The following is an 18,428-nucleotide window of genomic DNA, read 5'->3' as shown; positions in this document are numbered from 1 at the left end:
GGATCAATTAAAGGAAACTTTAACTCCAAACATGAAGAAAATTGGATAAAAAAAAAACAGCCTACAGAACCCTCAAGTAAAGAAAATGTACAACAGGTTGATAAAAGAAGACTGTTAAAAATTCATGAAGGTATAAAAAATATGGGAGTTACCAACTCCTCTTTCAATAAAAAAAAATAGACATAACTCTATTAAACTAAGATTTAATAAGAGGGCAAAAATAGAAAGCATACAATGGTTCACAACTAAAAGTAGTCCATTAATTCTCATGTTCCAAACTCCCTTATGGAAACATGAATTAAGAATAAAAATGGATAAATCATAAGAGAAGAGCAAGACTCGCTATATGAACAACAAACAAAAGCTTGCAAAAACCAATGAAACACACCATCAAAGCCTAGAAATAATCCAAGCCATAATCAAAAGCTTATTGAAACATGTCAAATGGAAGAGGTGAAAAATAGCAAACGACAAAACTGAAGTATGTCAATCGACCACAACTTAAAGTGGATATGGTTTACAAAATTACAGCTAGTATTTATCCTACTATATGGGTGCAGGAGAGACCTGATGATAGCCAGTGGAGTTATCTGTAAACTACAATAACTTGAATAACATTAACAATCATGAAATGATATAGCTCTCTGTCTGTTAAGTTATACAGTATTGTAGTTCAATAATATAAACTAAGTGCACTACATAATATTCAGAACAACAGGAAACAGACTTAACAGTATAACAAAAGTACTGGTAAAAACAAGCAGGTGCAGTTCATAAAGAATGTAAAACATAAATACTAGACAATTACGAAAATGTACACATTCAAAAAGATTCAAGTAATGTAATGCATTCTTTCATCATAATAATGAGTATACAACTATGATTATGCAGCTACAGAAACTGCAATCCATTACATAGCAATATAAAGATCTAATACTCAAAAGGATACATGTATACAATAAATGCACAGCAGTGTACTGTAAAATACAATGTTTTGATAACAGATGCTTATTCATGAATCAAACTCTTGTTGGGACAGAAGAAAGTACACTTTGTAGTCTGTTTATTTTGAAGTTGTAAAATGCAGAAAAAAATCTACATGTGATGCATTTCCATTTCTTTATTATAATAACATATCATACGACTGTGCACCAGCAAGCAATAATATAGAACTTTAAAGAAATTCAGAGTCAAAATCAACAGTAAAGAACATGCTAACAATTATAGTTTAAACTTAATATTTTTACTTTTTATCGATAGAAAGCACTTCATGTGGTTAAACAAATCTAGGTATGCTTGCATATCAAAAAGGATCAAATGCATGCACAAAATATTTTATAAACATTTACTTTACAGTATCAATTGCCTACCCGAGCTCGAGTACCCTGTTCAGAGTAATCTCCTCCACTACCACTGCCTGTGTCTTGAGATTCACTAGACTCAACTCCATCATCACCATTGCATAAAATAAATTCGTGTTTGTAAGCCAGGTCTGGATATTTTTTCTTTCTTGAAATTGCTGGTTCCATTTTTCTATCTACAAGCAAGTAAAAAATTGCAGTTGATAATTAAGTATGCAACCCTGGTGTGTAATTCTGTTACCAACTATAACAATGTATCAATTTTACAACACGATCCACAGTACTGATCACTGGGCCCACTTCTCCTTCAATAAATCTCACTAAGCTCTTTGTCTGTCTCTACTGTCAGAGAGAATGTCAATATTTTTTCTGATGAAGGTGGTCCATATGGTCATTAAAACATTTTGTCTATTTGGTTTGAAACATGAATATATTAATAATTACTTAACCCAACAAAATAACATAAACAGTACTGTTAAAGAAAATCATTGTATGCTGAATGATGTTTTTTCAATATTCAGTTTCCAACACCTTACATGCATTGGCTATCTAGCAGCAAAAAAAAATATTCTTTTTTTCTTGTATTTGCTTTCATAAATATACAAATATTTCAACAAAATTATTATGATAATTTTAACAATAGTAATCTTATTTCACTTATTCACACTTTTTGAATCTAAAGTATTTAAAAAATTTGCATACATTCTTAAAATCCCTTTTAATTCTAAGGTAAATCAATTAAATCGAGTTGCAGTAAAGAGATCTAGACCATTTCAATACTAGCCATCTCTTGTCCAAAATATAAAACATGCAGTCATTAGCCTGTCATATAAAGTAACTGTGTAATGAGCAACCTAGCTTGAATAATGACCTTTAAACTGATCACCACACAGTATCAATCATTAAAACTCAGTCCATCAACCAAACTTGATTTTTAAAAATGTGATTTATTTTACCGATCTCTCAACTCAGCTGATTCTTAAAAGAGGAATGACCACTGAAAAAAGACTATTGTAGTAGACTATGTCAGAAAAAAAACTACCATAACCAGGACTTGAACCCATGGTTCATGACTTACTTGATCAGCTCTAATCCAACAAAACAAGATATATAAATTTCAAACCTCAAGCAAACAGTGTATCATTCTTCAGTTTTATCACTGAAACTATTAAAGTCTTATGTAAGCCACATGGACCCACAATCGGTTCTAACTGCTTATCTTGGCTGTTACATGGAGAAGCAGCTTCAACCATCATTATATTTCATGCACTTATCTAAATGACATTATATAAACATTTAAACTTCAGTATTCTCTTGACTATGCATAATAATGATATACTGTAAGTTTCTACATAGGTAACAATATTTTAAGTGCAATTAAGCCTTCTTAGAAGTACTAAATGTTATATCAAAAGTTTTTGTATTAAGTTAAAATGTCACCAAGTTTCATTCTTTGAGGGACAAAAGGGCCTAGCTTTATTTAGTGAATCATACGCATATTAATTTCATGCTGGACCCTATAATCTTACACTTAGAGCAGCATGCACTTCAAAATTAAACAATCCATTTGATATAATATTATGTGACATTAAAAGTTTACTGATGATAAAAATGTAATTTATAAGCTACACATATTTAAAATCTAAGTGCATACACACATGGAGTACAGAGACCAATTTGCTTCTTGCACTTGATACATACATGCTACATTAAAACCTTGTGATCCAAGAATAATGCAGAAATTCAAGCTAATCTTAAAGCTAAAGTAAGCTTTACAAATAAATTGATAAGTTAGACTTAACAAACATTGTAACTTACCCAGTGTCAAGCTTTCAATAACATATACCTGATACAGAAATCCCATAATTAAAGTATAGCATACCTCTGAATTAAAAGTTGTAGAATTTCTTTATTTTCTCTATAGCACATCTGCTGTGCTGATGAACTCTGCTTGCTATCAAGCTTTTGTGACAACAGATGAATACCAGTCCTACAACTCAAGTCAACCAGTTAAGTGTCATTAGTTTTTTTGGGAAGCCGTGCAGACCTGTACTCACTCAAGTATATCGTCATCATTGACAGATAATAACTACTTCCTGTTCTAAGATGTAACTGCTATACCCCATATTGCAAAAGTACCTGTACAGGAAAAGCTACTTCTATCTACATGTACACAGCAGCTTTGTTTATTCAGCAATGGCTGCTCTTTTAATCAATAATGTACTTGTCTTCTCCAATCACTGCCATAGGGAAAGGTTAACAACTCGTGTCTGTGATGACCGTGCAAAAAATAATTACTTTGATGTGCATATAGATTTTAAGAGTGTGTAAATATACATAAATAATGAAGCAGCTTACAAAAACTTATGTCACCATTATTTTTCCTAATACCATACATACATACATAGCATCTTTGTACATTTCAATACGGAACAATACAGTATCTTCAGTAAACCACATGATGAAGCACTCTTCTAAAGCTCTTGGAACTAATGCATTCTTTCCACACAGCTCATAAAATTATTCACTTCTTTGTTTAATTATACCATGTAAGCAAGATACACATTAATAATTGTTCAAGTCAAGAACTTATACACAGTTACTTCTATACTCATACTAAGCCGTTATCTGTAATAATAAACATGAAATAAATCTAAAATTAAGAAGTTTACTGGAACAATCAATATATATATAAAACATCAAATGTTTCACTATACAAAACTAGTGTACAAGTCAAAATGTCTAACATTTGCAAATTAAACTTCTAATCCATAGTAGGTTTGGTGTATCTATCTTTACCAAGTATATTAAAGTGACAATTTTAGTTCAGTATTAAACAACCACACTGCAGAATAGTGTCATTTGCATATATATATATATATATATTTTGTATACAATAAAAAACATTCCAAACAAACATTAATCAACTTCTTGAGAGTTAATGTTTTAACCATTATACACAAATCCATGTTATCCAAAATTAACTTTAGAGGATTTACAAATACCAGTCTCCTGTATGTTTCAATACTATAATTGTTAATGATGTTAGAACTTCAATTACCACACAAAGACAAAGTTAAAAAAGAAAAAGAGGTCAATATTATGAAATAATGGTATAAATACAAATAGTATTAAATTCATCGATATCTAATTCCCTACAAATACATATATTGATTTACAAATATTAAAATATTATAGTTGTTCAGAATGTTCTTATTTTACAGAAATCTTGAATACAAAATACAGATAAATTATCAGTATACATTACAACATAGTTCATTTATATACAGTAGATACTTTGACTATTAAACAAACATATTTAATATATATACAAAACTCCCAATATAAAGTAAACATATCTTAACCACAAGAACCACACACAAATATTCAATTGATGCTAAACTAATTTTCAGTTCTTTCTTAACTACCACGTGGAAACATCTATAAGCATTCATATAAATTTTAATGTATTCAAACTATGACTATGAACATACACTGCATATGCAATATGCACACTGACAAAACTTACTTTATGCAATTGTCTAGGGACAGATGCATGAAATGATCACATAATGTTTGTAGAGATGCATTGATTAGTTTACACCATATGTGGAGTTAGTATAAAAATTAATCATTTTTACATAAAATTGCCATCACAATAATAATACAAATGTGCCAATTATGCTTATATTATTTCCTACCAAATGTATTGTATAAACAAACCATTGGTTTACATACTTAAATAACTGTATATGTATTGACTACCACATAAAATTTCCAAATAACTATACAAACAAACCATAATGTGTATTATTCACATACAGACATTAATTTTATAGAAATTTTTTTTATCACATAAGCATACATCCAATATATATATGCATCAATGTTAAAGCTTTGAAGTACTCTTTAATTTTTTCGGTGTACAGGCAGAAAACAAATTGACAAATTATAACTGTAGAACAATAAACCACAACCCATGGATGAAAACGTATTCAGTTTGATAACAAAAACAGGTTTTACATCATTTAAACAGAAAGATCAAACACTGTTTACCATATTTGCATTTCTCATCACCTAAGTTTATATTAATTTAATTTTCTGCATTACAAACACACTACACTTCTTTTGTGATTTAAAAATGTAATCAATCACAAACTTTTTAGTATAAAGTGAAAACTACAATAAACCTAGATATCAGATATTAAAAACACTTGTAATGAATTTCATACTTTTGAAGCGATGTTTTAATTCATGCCTTTTTAAAAGTTCTCAATAACTTTGACTTGAATATCATGTTGCAGCAAGTTACTTGTTTCTTTTAAAATCCTGGCTTAGTTTGTTCACTTTCACATCAAATTGAGTAATAATCTTCTATTATGATAGTGTGAAGATTTATTTATGTAAAAGGTTTTATATAAAAAAACTGAAGAGCTTTCCTGTATGCATTACATTTCATTTTGTTTAAAATCATATTCCTAGTCATCCAGAAGTATTATTCATATCATCTACTCAAGTGCATTGAATATGTATAATATGAATTTGGATAGGTTTCAATGTACAGAAAAATATTTAAATACACACAGGTGATTCAAATCTTAAATCCTCATAACCTCTTTAAAGCTGTATCTATCATGCAGAGATCAGAAAATCTTCATAAATACTATTGATAATATTTTACATGTAAAATAAATTCAATGCTGGGTTATATTTTACATATATATGAATATATCATTTCTTTTGTTCATGTTCTATCTACATACTTAAAAAACATTTAAAGTACATTATCTCTACAAAACTGGATTAAAAACAAGTCATGACAGGTTAGATTACAATATATTTCTACTTAGTGAGTGTCCTGCAAGAAGCCTTATCTATCAATTCTCATATTTAGCCATGCATGCAAGTGATGTATACATTCAGGTTAACTTAGATTAGTACATGCAAATTAAAGAAAAACTCGTTGACCTACTTCTCTCAACTATAATGTCAAATGCATGTAGTAAAAATAATAATTATAACAGGTTTATATGGTAAAGTGGAAAAAGAACAAACTTTTTACGATGCTGATAAAACTGCAAAAATGAGTAAGTAAAGTATCCAAACCATCTAAATGTAGTGAAAACAACAGTGTCATCAAAACACACTGGCATGAAAACAACAAAGTGATCAACACACTAGTATGTGAATGGTATAAATTGATCAAACACACTAACATGTGAACACTAAAAAATTATCAAAACGCATTTGTATATGAACCCTACAAAGTGATCATAACACACTAGCTTGTGAACAACAGTGATCAAAGCACTATCATGTAAAAACTACAATGTGATCAAAATACAAACATCATTAGCAGGTGAACACTACAAAATGATAGTAACACACTAATGTGTGAACAATAGTGATCAAAACTCTATCATGTGAAAACTACAAATAGATAAAAAACAAGCATAATTAGCATTTGGATACTGCAAAGAGATTGAAACACTATATTGTGAATACACCAGAAAGTGATCTACACACACTAGTATGTAAACATGCTGAAATGATCAAACCACAATAGCATGTAAACAGAACAAAATGATCAAATCACAGAAGCATGTGAACACAACAAAGTGTTCAAAACAGTGATCATTACAAACCAGAAGATAGCAAAAATATCTTACATCCAAAACTATAAAAACACACGTTATGACCACAGAATGGTATTGGAACAATCCATTAATATAGATGTGGAGTAGAGGCACCAGCAAGTGTACATGTATGGCAAGATTATCAAACTTTGGATAACGCTCAAACATCTGATGTACATTATCATTAAAGTTTTGAAGTACCCCTACAAGTATTTTAAAAATGTGTAACCTGTACACATTATAAATAAATCACTTTGTTACCCACGATAATTGGAATTGTTGTTTACCAAAACTGTTTGAATTTATCAGGTATGTATGTTAACACTAAGGTCTCAAATTATATACCATTATGATCATATATAATACAATTATAGATTTATACCAACATTTAGCTTATCTATTTTTAAAATATTCATGAAGTATTTGAGAAAACAATTTCAACATTATTAGTTTAATTTCAAGATAAAACTTCATGTTGAATTATTATTTTCTATATCATTTGGTGTTCTTAAAACATGCATCTTGAAAATCACTAACTTATTGTACCATTTATACTTGAGTATGGAAGCACATTATACTAATGTAATAATAAGTTGGCAAAAAATGATTTATAAGCATAATGAAGTGACTTAAACCACATAATGAAGTGACTTAAACCACATAATGAAGCGACTTAAACCACATAATGAAGTGACTTAAACCACATAATGAAGTGACTTAAACCACTTCATTATGCTTATAAATCATTGTTTTCCAACTTATTATTGACCATAGTACTAAAGAGAAGGCAAAAAGTTTAATACTTCTAACCTCTGTAGAAAAATATATTCAAAATCATTTTGATTTATTAATAAACAAATCTTAATGTTATTAGAGTAAAAATTCATTAGTTAACACTTTTCATTAAGTATATATATATATATATATAGGACAGTAAGCATAAACTGTCATAAGATGATAACAGTTATTGAATAAAGTGAGAAAAAGTTTATACTTGAAATTGGATCCTCATAATCACTGTGAATACTGTGTATTAGGTCATGTAGTTGAAGCTCTGTAATATTTGTGGGTAGTGTGTGTTAGCTAGTGTAGTTGAAGCTGAGCAACCTTTGTGGGTGAAGTGTTGCAATCTATGCAACTACAGCTATGTAGATTAAGTAATGTAGACTAAAAAGTTGCAACTTTGTAACTATGTGGTAGAGTGATAATAAATAAGCAATACACAAAAAGTAGTCATAAAACTAGATGGTGAATTGGTGCTAAACATTATCATAGAAAGTACAAAAGAAAGGCAACTAAATCATACAATCCCCTAGTATTTTATATGCGAGTTCTTTGTTTTATGCAGAGCATTACACCCTGTTTTCATACAGTTTATCAATGTACAATTGTTGAATATTGTTTCAAATGTCTTATGTTACTCCGCACAATTTAGCCAAGTTGTTTGGATGTCTTTTGACCTTCTCACATTTTACATAAATGTATACAACCTCAGGAATGTTCATATTGGGTGCAGGCCAAATCATAGATGTGAGTATTTTTTACTATCAAGATATCATTTCGCCACATTTGCTGTATGCTTGAGACCACTGTTTTGCTGCAAGATGAATTCCCTACCTGATGAGTTGTGTTTCTGAAGGAATGGTAAGATGGATCAGAATCTCCCTGTACTAATCAGCAATCAGGGTGCCATAAATCCGGGTATATTTGAGAGGCAGATCCAAACTTTTACTGATCCCCTACCATGCTTCACCATGTGTTTTACATTGACTATTTAATATTAACTTCTGATAAAAGCAAGCTAAAAATCATCCCAGTAATGAGTATGGCTAATTAAATATACTTTTTTTTAGCTTCCTATTTATAAATATAGTCACTCCGACAAATTTTGTAGCCACCATGTAGCCAAGAAACTATATATACTATAATTCTGAAAGCATTAAATGTATCTTCACAAAACTTGGTAAGCTGTTAGTAAACATCACATCTTTTCTACATACAAAAGATCAGAATTTTTAATAAGGTATTTTTTACTAAAGATTTATCTGTAAATTTTCAATGTTTTTAATTAATCAATCTGGGAGCAAGGTAGTTTTCATACAAAGACAATTCTTTTTTCCTCTTACAGTCTTCATATTTCATTTGCATAACCTCTAGAACCTCTTTAATGAATACCAAAAGTTTTTTTCAGTAAAACTTTATACTTTCTCTCTTATTTTCTCTACCCTAAAACAAACTGTAGCAAATTCACCAATGTATAATGAATTGAAAAATTTTGAATAAAAATACTTTTTTTTTTATAAGAATAACTGCAAATTGTAACAGAAAATTACAATTTATTTATTGTAAGAGCTTCAGCTAGAAAGCCTTTTCACATTTGGTTTCTTTTCATTTTCCTGCTATATTATAGTACTTTAAATCATCTATACATAAAGTGAACCAGCAAGAGAGTAGAAAGCTTAGGGTAAACAAAATATCAGGTTACATCAAACTTCATAGTTACATGCATTCATTGAAGGATGATTATAAGAAATGTTTTTATTTCATTTTTTTATTCACTTAAGTTATCTTATCTAACTTAAGTTACATTTTAGTTACGTTTTTTAAAAAGTATATAATAATTTAAAAAATGTACATAAAAACAAGACATTTAGCATTTATTTTAGCCTATTTTTACACAGGAACATCCTTTGGCAAACTACTTTTTTCACACTATGTAGGTTCTTCATAAGACAATTCAAGTAGTTTTCAAATATGCATTTTAGAACAAAAAAAAAGAAAATCAGGCACTATAATAGAATATTATAAACTACCATAATTTATTTGGTTTTCTAACTAAACTATGAATAGTCTTATAAATTTCATTACTGCTTGGATAATCTTAAGACTAAACACATCAAGCTCTCCTCATAAAATATTGGCTTTGACTGCTAAAACAAAACAATCATCTGATCTATGCAGTTTAGAATATGCTCTTCCTATTGGTTATAAACATGTAAAATAGGCAATGTCATAGAATTACAGACATTTCTTAAAAGAGAGAGGCATTTCATGTGGGCTAAACAAATACAAGTGGTATCTCAGTACAGAGAGACAAGGTTAAAATTCTGTATTATGCAAAGTTTATTAACATACATTCACAAGACAGCAGTTTAATTAAACTTTAAATATAATTCTGTAAAACGCTTCATGACATGTGCACTTTAACTCTGCCTTTTTCCCAAAATTAATTAAATTTACATTAAAGAAAGAATGAAGTATACCTCACTTATAGATCACATACACACTACTTGTTTGCTTCATGTTCTGTCACATACTTAGTGGTGACTGAAGAGCTAACCACCTGTAAAAGCAAAACTTGACAATCCTCCCCATGCAATGTTCCATTGACCAATGAAAGCTCCTTATAGATCCGATGGTCTAAGTTTAGAGTAGCCTGACATCTGAGATAAATTACCACAGTACACATCACTGTTTAACAATGCAATCTCCTTTCTGTTGTCAAACTATTGATGATTGTTGCCAAACAATTCAAACTTGAATTCATCTGTAAAAAGGACAAGTCTTCAGCTTTGCTCCTTCCACTCTTTGTGTCCTGATGTTCATTTCGACCTTTTGGTTTGGTTACCTCTTCTCAGCAGTAGTTTTTGAGAGCTACACAATCAGGTTAACTAATTTTTTCAAAGAAAGTTAGGTAGATCCACTTTATAACTGGAGGGCCAGCACAGTAAATTACAAAGGAATTCTGAACTTACTAAACTAACTGGCTGCAAACAAAGAAATAAACAGACTATACGTGTTGTGTTTTACAGGTTGTAAGCAACCTTTTGTTTAATTCAATGGACAAACTGCTTGCTTTTTGGACAATGAATAGGCTCCTGCTGCTGGATTTGTGAATCAATCAACAGATCTTCCCTCAAGAAGTCTTCCCATCAATTAACTCATTTGAGATCCTATGTAGTAATGTTTAAACCTAACATTTCTTACTTAATGGGAAATGCCAGATTAACCCATAGTAACCAGCACTACCTACATGACTGGTCATTCTCATTCAACATAGGGAAGGCTGTAATCTCTAGATATAATCTACCCTACTAGTGAAGGACACTGCCATCAATGACCCCCTTGCACAATGTACAGCATTGCAGTAATATCCCCTGCAAACAGATTAGGTGCTATATCTATAAAGGAACAAAGGTAGGTAGAATGAAGTCAACTTAATTTTTTCTGGATCACGTTTTTATGTCAAAGCTGCATAAACTCAGAATAATGAAAATATTTTGAAAAGCAGATAATGCATTTCCACTGAGATCGCTTCATGGTAATGTGTATCTTACTGTTTCTGGGGTAATATTCACACCTGCACTCACAAAAAGTCATTTGATAAAGATTATATCCTAAGATACTGAACAAAACTTTTGGAGTCAGTTTTCTAACTTGATCACTTCTATTACTAACAGTGCCAGTTTCAGAGTTATTAAAGCTACATATGTGAGATGAGTTTGTCTGTGCATGTGCAATTTTAATCAATGTAGTTACTGTGATAAGGTATTGTGTAATTACAATGCATGTGCATATTTGTAATCTATGTAGGTAATTTTGTACGTTAAGCAATACCTGTATAATTTATTTAGGTAATGCTGTAGTCTATATAGGTTAAGTTACAACTATATAAACTGTGTGATTATTGTTGTAATACATGCATAGGTGGCTGGTAAGTCTTTTGTTTGTGTGTAGGTTATTCTGTGACATATACTGTAAAATATTTTTAAGTTGGTGAAAATATTGATCTGTAAGGGACATTTTATTTGGAGAGGCTGTTTTTTGTCCACGATAGGTGTTCAAGGAGAAGTTCCCCTCAGGGAGTCAGAGATAAACTCTCTCTCTCTTCACCCATTTTAGGAGGCTAAGTCTTTCCAAGCTTCTCATATATCTCATATATGAATATAAGTAAATTAAGCAATACATGTATAAGCTATATGTGTATTGTTCTATTCTATGTAGGTTAAGTTACACCTGTAAAGTGTCTGTAGGTACTGATCTAATCTATATAGGTTGAGTTATAACTGCATAATCTCTGTAGGTATTGTTGTAGTCTGTGTAGGTTAAGCTATACTTGTATAATCTATGTGGATAAAGTGATTTACCTAAAAGATATGGCTGTGTAATCCATGTGGGTACAGTTATATGACTCAAGTTAGTAAATTAGTGTGTTTACATTAGAATAATAAGTAAATTAATGTAATAGTCTATGGTATATTTGACCAGCTGTGTCACAATGACATAATTCTTAACATAAAAAGTTACTTGTTCAAGATCAAACTTAACAAATATGTAAAATAAGGACTTAACAAATTCGAGAAAAACATGTGTAAAATAGTTTTTCTTATAAAAAAACATGAAAATAATTTTTCTTTTATATATATATATATTTGATCCTAAAAATAGTTTCCTGAAATCCAGATAGGTCGATGGTTGTGCCATCTACTGGACGTTTTTTAAAATATAAATTAAATTGTACTGTCACATCATTGTTCAACAATATTTCTTACTAAAAATATTAATATATTATATAATAAATAGTATAATGATGTTCCTCTCAGAAGACATTAACTTTTAAATCTTGTGTTGTTGTTTTGTTTTTTTACCTTTGAAAATTAATTTGGGGCAATTTAATCCATACATGGTGAACAAACATATATATCATCTGAATAAAACAATAATCTTTTTTCCCTATGAATCTAGTTAATAAACATCATTATATGGCAAAAATGCAATAAGAATGACACTTCTGAAATCAATATAACTATAAGAACAAACCCTACATTTTAGTTGAAAATAATTAAAGCAGAAGTTGACATAACCACTCCCAGAATACTTTATAGAGTACTTTTTCAAAAGTAACTATAATAAATAATACAAGGCTGATGTTTCAAGCTCTTAAACATTTACAATTTGAAATACAGACTATATACACGGTATTAAAAACTATAAACACTGTAGTATTTAATTAGTTATCTCAAGACCATGTTATGCGAGTTTCAAATAACAGGAAGGTTGAAAGAAAGTGCTTTTTCTTTAAATCATTATTTTCCAGTTTTATGTTCCTAAATCATTCACAATAAAAGATATTTTCCTATCTTTTGGATAAGCAGAATTAAACAACTTCACTGGGATTCTTTAGTCATTGATATTCTCTGTCTATTTCCAATGGTGATTTCATAGCTTGTTACAACAATACATGAACCTAACCTACAAGAATTATATTACATGTTGCTTTAGGAGTAAAGTTTTTGATTGGCCAGTAGCTCTATTTAGATGACTTCCACACATATTTACTAAAACTGGTATTACTCTTATGTAAATAGAAAAAGGCAACTGTATAATTCAATGTCTTCTTAGCTCCAACAATGGTTGTCAGTGCATTAAGATCAGCATACTTCACAAAGAAGTGCCTAATATGTATTTGTTGACATGTTTTGTTTTTAATACACAAAGGAACTTGTCTGATGTACACTGCTAAGTATATGTAAAAAATAATGAGTAATATTGGGTATTTACTGGAGTGCTATGAATTTACTTATTAAAAATTAAAAGATTTTTATATTTCAAGTTTATTTTACTATTAACTTAATCTAAATATTCTTTCATACTTTAAAAATAAGATGAAACCTTGTTACAAGTGAAGTCAAGCCAATAAAGCAGTGCATTGTAATCAATATGAGTTTACAGTATTTTACATGGTTTACATAACATTTTTTACAGTATTTTACCTGTTTTAAATCATATTCTTAACAGTATTTTGTCTAGTTTACATCATACTTTAATCAAAAGACACATTAATTTAATTTTAATGATTGATACTTTATACTATATTTCAGTAGCTTGAATTCAGTTGCTACTCACTATAACCAATAGAAATTTGTCATCATCAACAAAATCCATTCTCATCAGCCTAATTAAGTTGATTGTAAGAGACAGTTGTGCTTCCATTGGATGTTAGGTGAAGTTTTTGTCTATAGGTGAACCCATTTTTAGATTAATTATAAACTTGCATACAGACATTTAACTGTATGCATAAAAAGTGCACATAACTACATTGACTGTACATGTACACTTCTAGGTAAAGATGAAACACAGAGTTTGCCATTGTAAGTGTATACAACATGTATCACCTGCATACTAAATACTCAGGCTGAGCCAAAACACTAAACTGGTTGAAGGACTAGAAATATTGTCTGTTGAAAGCCTAATGCTGAAGTGTACATTCAACAGAGCAAAGAACATCACAAGAAATAGCAGCAGTAAGCTTTGTGAAATGAAATAGATACTATTTTTTAAGCACATCTTTTTCTAATTAGCACAAAAATGTTTAAAGTATTTCCCAAGTGAATTTTGGAAAGATAGCATACTTCTAACTTTTTCCATGAATAATTATGATTATTTGACTATTTTTAGGACGAAGAAAAAAAACTAAAGTATGTTACTGTTAAAGGAAAATGAATGGCAGCAATATCTATTACAGATTCTTCTGTCTGGTGTTTGTATATTGTTTTCATATGAAATTTAATGAACACAAATACATGTATATTAGACACATGTAACATTCTTAAGAGAAAAAAGCATTCCAACAATGTCAACAGATGAACAGAGAATTGTGGTTTTGCAATAGGACCTAAAACTTTCATATCTTCGTTAACCCTACATACAATGCATAATTTATTTTACAGTATTTCATTCAACCAGTGTATGCTTTAAATAAGGTTAGCCCAATTTAAACATGCTATACATCATAGAATAATTAAAAAGCAAAGGTAAACTTGTACCTCTACAGTGCACAGAAACATTCATGGTTAACCTAAAATACTCTATAGCTCTTACACTACTGCATATATCCAAGATCAATAAACTACGGCTCATACCAGACAGTGCAGTCCATAACACATGTACATAAATTATATTTCTTTTCCTACAAGTACTTTCTCAAACTCATTTAGTGTAAGTTACAGTATCACAAGTAATTGCAAAGAAAAACAAAGAACTTATTATATATATATATATATCAATTACAAAACATACAAGTCTTGAGTTAATAGTAAAAACTCTAGTGTATGTTTTAATAAAAAAATAGATAGAAAAATAATATTTGTGTTTACCTACTTCTGTTTTAAAAGTCTTCTTTATCAACCTGAACTTGTCTTACATAACACTTTTTTCAACATACCTAACCATTAGTCAACAACATTTCTACTTATTGCTTCACTGATCAAGAACTAATGTATATGTACAAGGTTATTAACCTTCACAGTCTGATCACCATAGCAACCATGACATTTTAAACTGGCCAAGACTGAACTTTGAGAATATCATTGAAAACATAAAAAAAAAGATATTCAATTTATTTTAAGACAAATCTTACAAAACCATTGATCTGTAAAATGTGCTCATACCATTTTCAAAAATCAATATTTAAGTATTTGCAAAATAAGTTAAATCTCTTAGTTATAAACAATTAAATTTTTATACTTTATTTATGATTCAAAACTTTGCACTATATTATTTAGAAGTGACTTCCATATTTCAATTTATTAAAAAAATATTTCTGAACAATTTCCTAAGGTAATAAGCAACTAAATCTTCATTTAAGAAAAACAGAAAGAGCTATGAATATACTAAACTTAAATGTGAAACTTTATTAAATATTTGAAGCATTTTTACATAAATAAACTTTGGTAATATAAAAAATGTTTAGCTGAAAATTCCAAGGTAACATTTTATTTCAAAATCTAAGCATCAAGTAAAAATGAGGGTTAAGTTCATCACACTCAAATCCTAAGACAACATATTAGCTATTTTCATTTTATTATGATGTTTTTCTTCCACATAAAAAATAATATACCATAACTTTCATATGCAGCCAAAGATTCGTGTCCAATTTTTTTTTAAGTTGTTATAAATATCAAGAATTTTTAAATGTAGAATTAAGTTAATTAAACATAACTCAACAAATATCAAAACAAATATAGTGTGAAAACATATAAAAAAATAGGTGATATTTTTCATGTTCTATTTCTCTAAATCTCAACAAAAAACAAACTCACCACTCTCTGGGGGTTTTTGAACCACATCGTCTGGGTTTGAATGCCACGTGAAACTTCGCTTATATTCTGTATGTAACTATGGAATAAATACAAAATTATTAAAAACTAAGAATATTTTTTTCACTTCTCACACCTTACAAACTGCTAGAAATAGAACATTATGTTTTTAATTTCAGTTTATTTTTTCAAAAAAGTTGTTACTAAATAGTTAATAACAACAAATTGAAATAAAAGTTATTAACCATCTTACTAAAAAAAAAATTAGGTTTTCTCAGATGAGTGGATAGAGCCCATACTTAGAAAAACATAAGTTGTTTTAAATAGTTCAATAGTTATGACATTAATCATAAAAAAATATATTTCCAGATTCTGAAAAAACTTCAGAGTAAATTGGTTCAAAAGGGATGGAAAAGGTCAGAGAAAAATTACTTTTATCACATTTTTCTTACATCTATAAAAAATCATAAATACACAAGTAATATTGTTAATGTTAATAAAAATTGAAAGTGTTAATATATTATTAAATTACTGATTATTATTAAAGTTCATACCAATATGGCTTATGTTTGTGTTTTATTTTACTTGCTTCTACTGATTGTATTCAATAGCTAGTACAAAAATTAAAATAATATTAATATTAATAAAAAAAAAGTAGAATGAAATTAATGATGATTTCTCAGTGCCATTATAACAGTATCTTAGATAAATTATATTAAAACATATGAAACTACTATGCATCTAGAACTTAGTTTTCTTTGTGTTGTTAAATTTGAAACTGAGATCTAATTAACAATTCCCTTTTAATTATTGTTATTTGCAGTGCACGCTGTCAACTATCAATACTCACTGGTTTTTCATCCGTCGGCACAGGACAAGAACGACATAAGTTCCATACAGAATTGAGCATGTGAATGCCTTAAGTTATTTCAATGAAAAGAAGCAAACTGGACTTTAAAAATCAATTAAGCCAACACAATGTCACTTCACAACTGCAGTATCCAAATGATTGAATTTTGCCGGCTCAACTGACCCTCACAACAACGCAGCTGCTCAAACATCTGCAATATGCCGCGTTAATTCAGATAACATCGAACGGTTACTGCCATCTATGAATAAGAGATCGAATTAATATTGAAGCTTTCTTGTACATTCAGATTCATTATTAGCTTGGTAAGGGGCTATTTACAGCTTGTTTTATTTAAATAATTAGTGTGTTTGTCATTTATTTAACTTTAAAGACTACCTTGTTATACGCATATTTAAGATTGATGAGGGTAATATGGAGGCAAAACATAAGAAAATAGTATTGTTACTAAAGTTTGCATTTTCCATACTTTGTCTTCAAACGTATTTATTTCTCTTTACCAAATTACTTTCAATCCAGCATTTTAGTATGGTATGGAATATCCGCTTATATGTGAAATATGTTTTGTAAAACATGAAAACGTGTTGAATTTTAGATAGCCCAAGAGTTGGCGGTGGGCGTTGATGACTTTCTGCCTTCCCTGTAGTCTATCACAGCTAAATTAAGGACAGCTAGCGCAGATAACCCTAAAGTAGCTTTGCGCGATATTCAAAACAAACCAAACAAATCAATCTTAATAAGAAATTGTTTTTCACTGTGTCTCATCCCTTTCTTCAAACTCAGTTACAGTCAAAAAACTTTATTTAATTACGCTATATATCTCCTGATGTTCCTCAAATAATTGCGGTACAATTCTAAACTCTAAGGTTATGAATTCACCCGAGAATACCACAACAGTACTTTTTATTTGTTTGTTATAAGTATATTGTATGTCTAAAAACGTCATTTCACAAAGTAATTTAAATGACACAAATACGTTACTGCAAAACAATGCAAAATAAATCATATTCCTAAGCAGTATCACAAATTATAAAAAAAAGACAGAATATAAAGCTACTGTGGTATTCCATGAGTTGGAATGGAAATAATACCCAGTTATCTCATCACCTTTATAACAAAGAAGAACTTGTTTGTTTGTTTTTTGAATTTCGTGCAAAGCTACACGAGGGCTATCTGCGCTAGCCGTCCCTAACTTAGCAGTGTAAGACTAGAGGGAAGGCAGCTAGTCATCACCACCCACCGCCAAGTCTTGGGCTCCTCTTTTACCAACGAATAGTGGGATTGACCGTCACATTATAACGCCCCCACGGCTGAAAGGGTGAGCATGTTTGGTGTGACGGGGATTCGAACCCGCGACCCTCAGATTGCGAGCCGAGTGCCTTAACCACCTGGCCATGCCGGGCCTCAAAGAAGAACTAGGGCCTAGTATACGGAAAATAATGCAATATGATTTGTCATTGATGTT

At 29.8% G+C, this 18,428-nt stretch overlaps 1 protein-coding gene across 4 annotated transcripts in view; it reads right to left on the bottom strand.

Moving 5' to 3' along the window:
• Positions 1-17,155, bottom strand: part of LOC106457196 — a 68,374-nt gene extending 51,219 nt beyond the window's left edge. For 2 of the 4 annotated variants that reach the window (XM_022383033.1, XM_022383034.1), the window contains exons 1-3: positions 16,946-17,154; positions 16,099-16,174; positions 1,371-1,537 (exon numbers count right to left, since the gene is read on the bottom strand). In XM_022383033.1, coding sequence (XP_022238741.1) covers positions 1,371-1,537; positions 16,099-16,174; positions 16,946-17,005 — 303 coding nt within the window. In that variant the 5' untranslated portion in view covers positions 17,006-17,154. Of the gene's footprint in view, positions 1-1,370; positions 1,538-3,243; positions 3,483-16,098; positions 16,175-16,945 lie in introns of those variants that run through there. The other 2 variants (XM_013916588.2, XM_022383035.1) reach the window with 2 other exon arrangements.
• Between the last annotated feature and the right edge of the window lie 1,273 nt (positions 17,156-18,428).

This window comes from Limulus polyphemus, unplaced genomic scaffold, assembly GCF_000517525.1.
Source record: "Limulus polyphemus unplaced genomic scaffold, Limulus_polyphemus-2.1.2 Scaffold302, whole genome shotgun sequence".
In the NCBI taxonomy this organism is placed as follows: Eukaryota; Metazoa; Arthropoda; class Merostomata; order Xiphosura; family Limulidae; genus Limulus; species Limulus polyphemus.
This window is presented reverse-complemented; position numbering and strand designations above follow the sequence as displayed.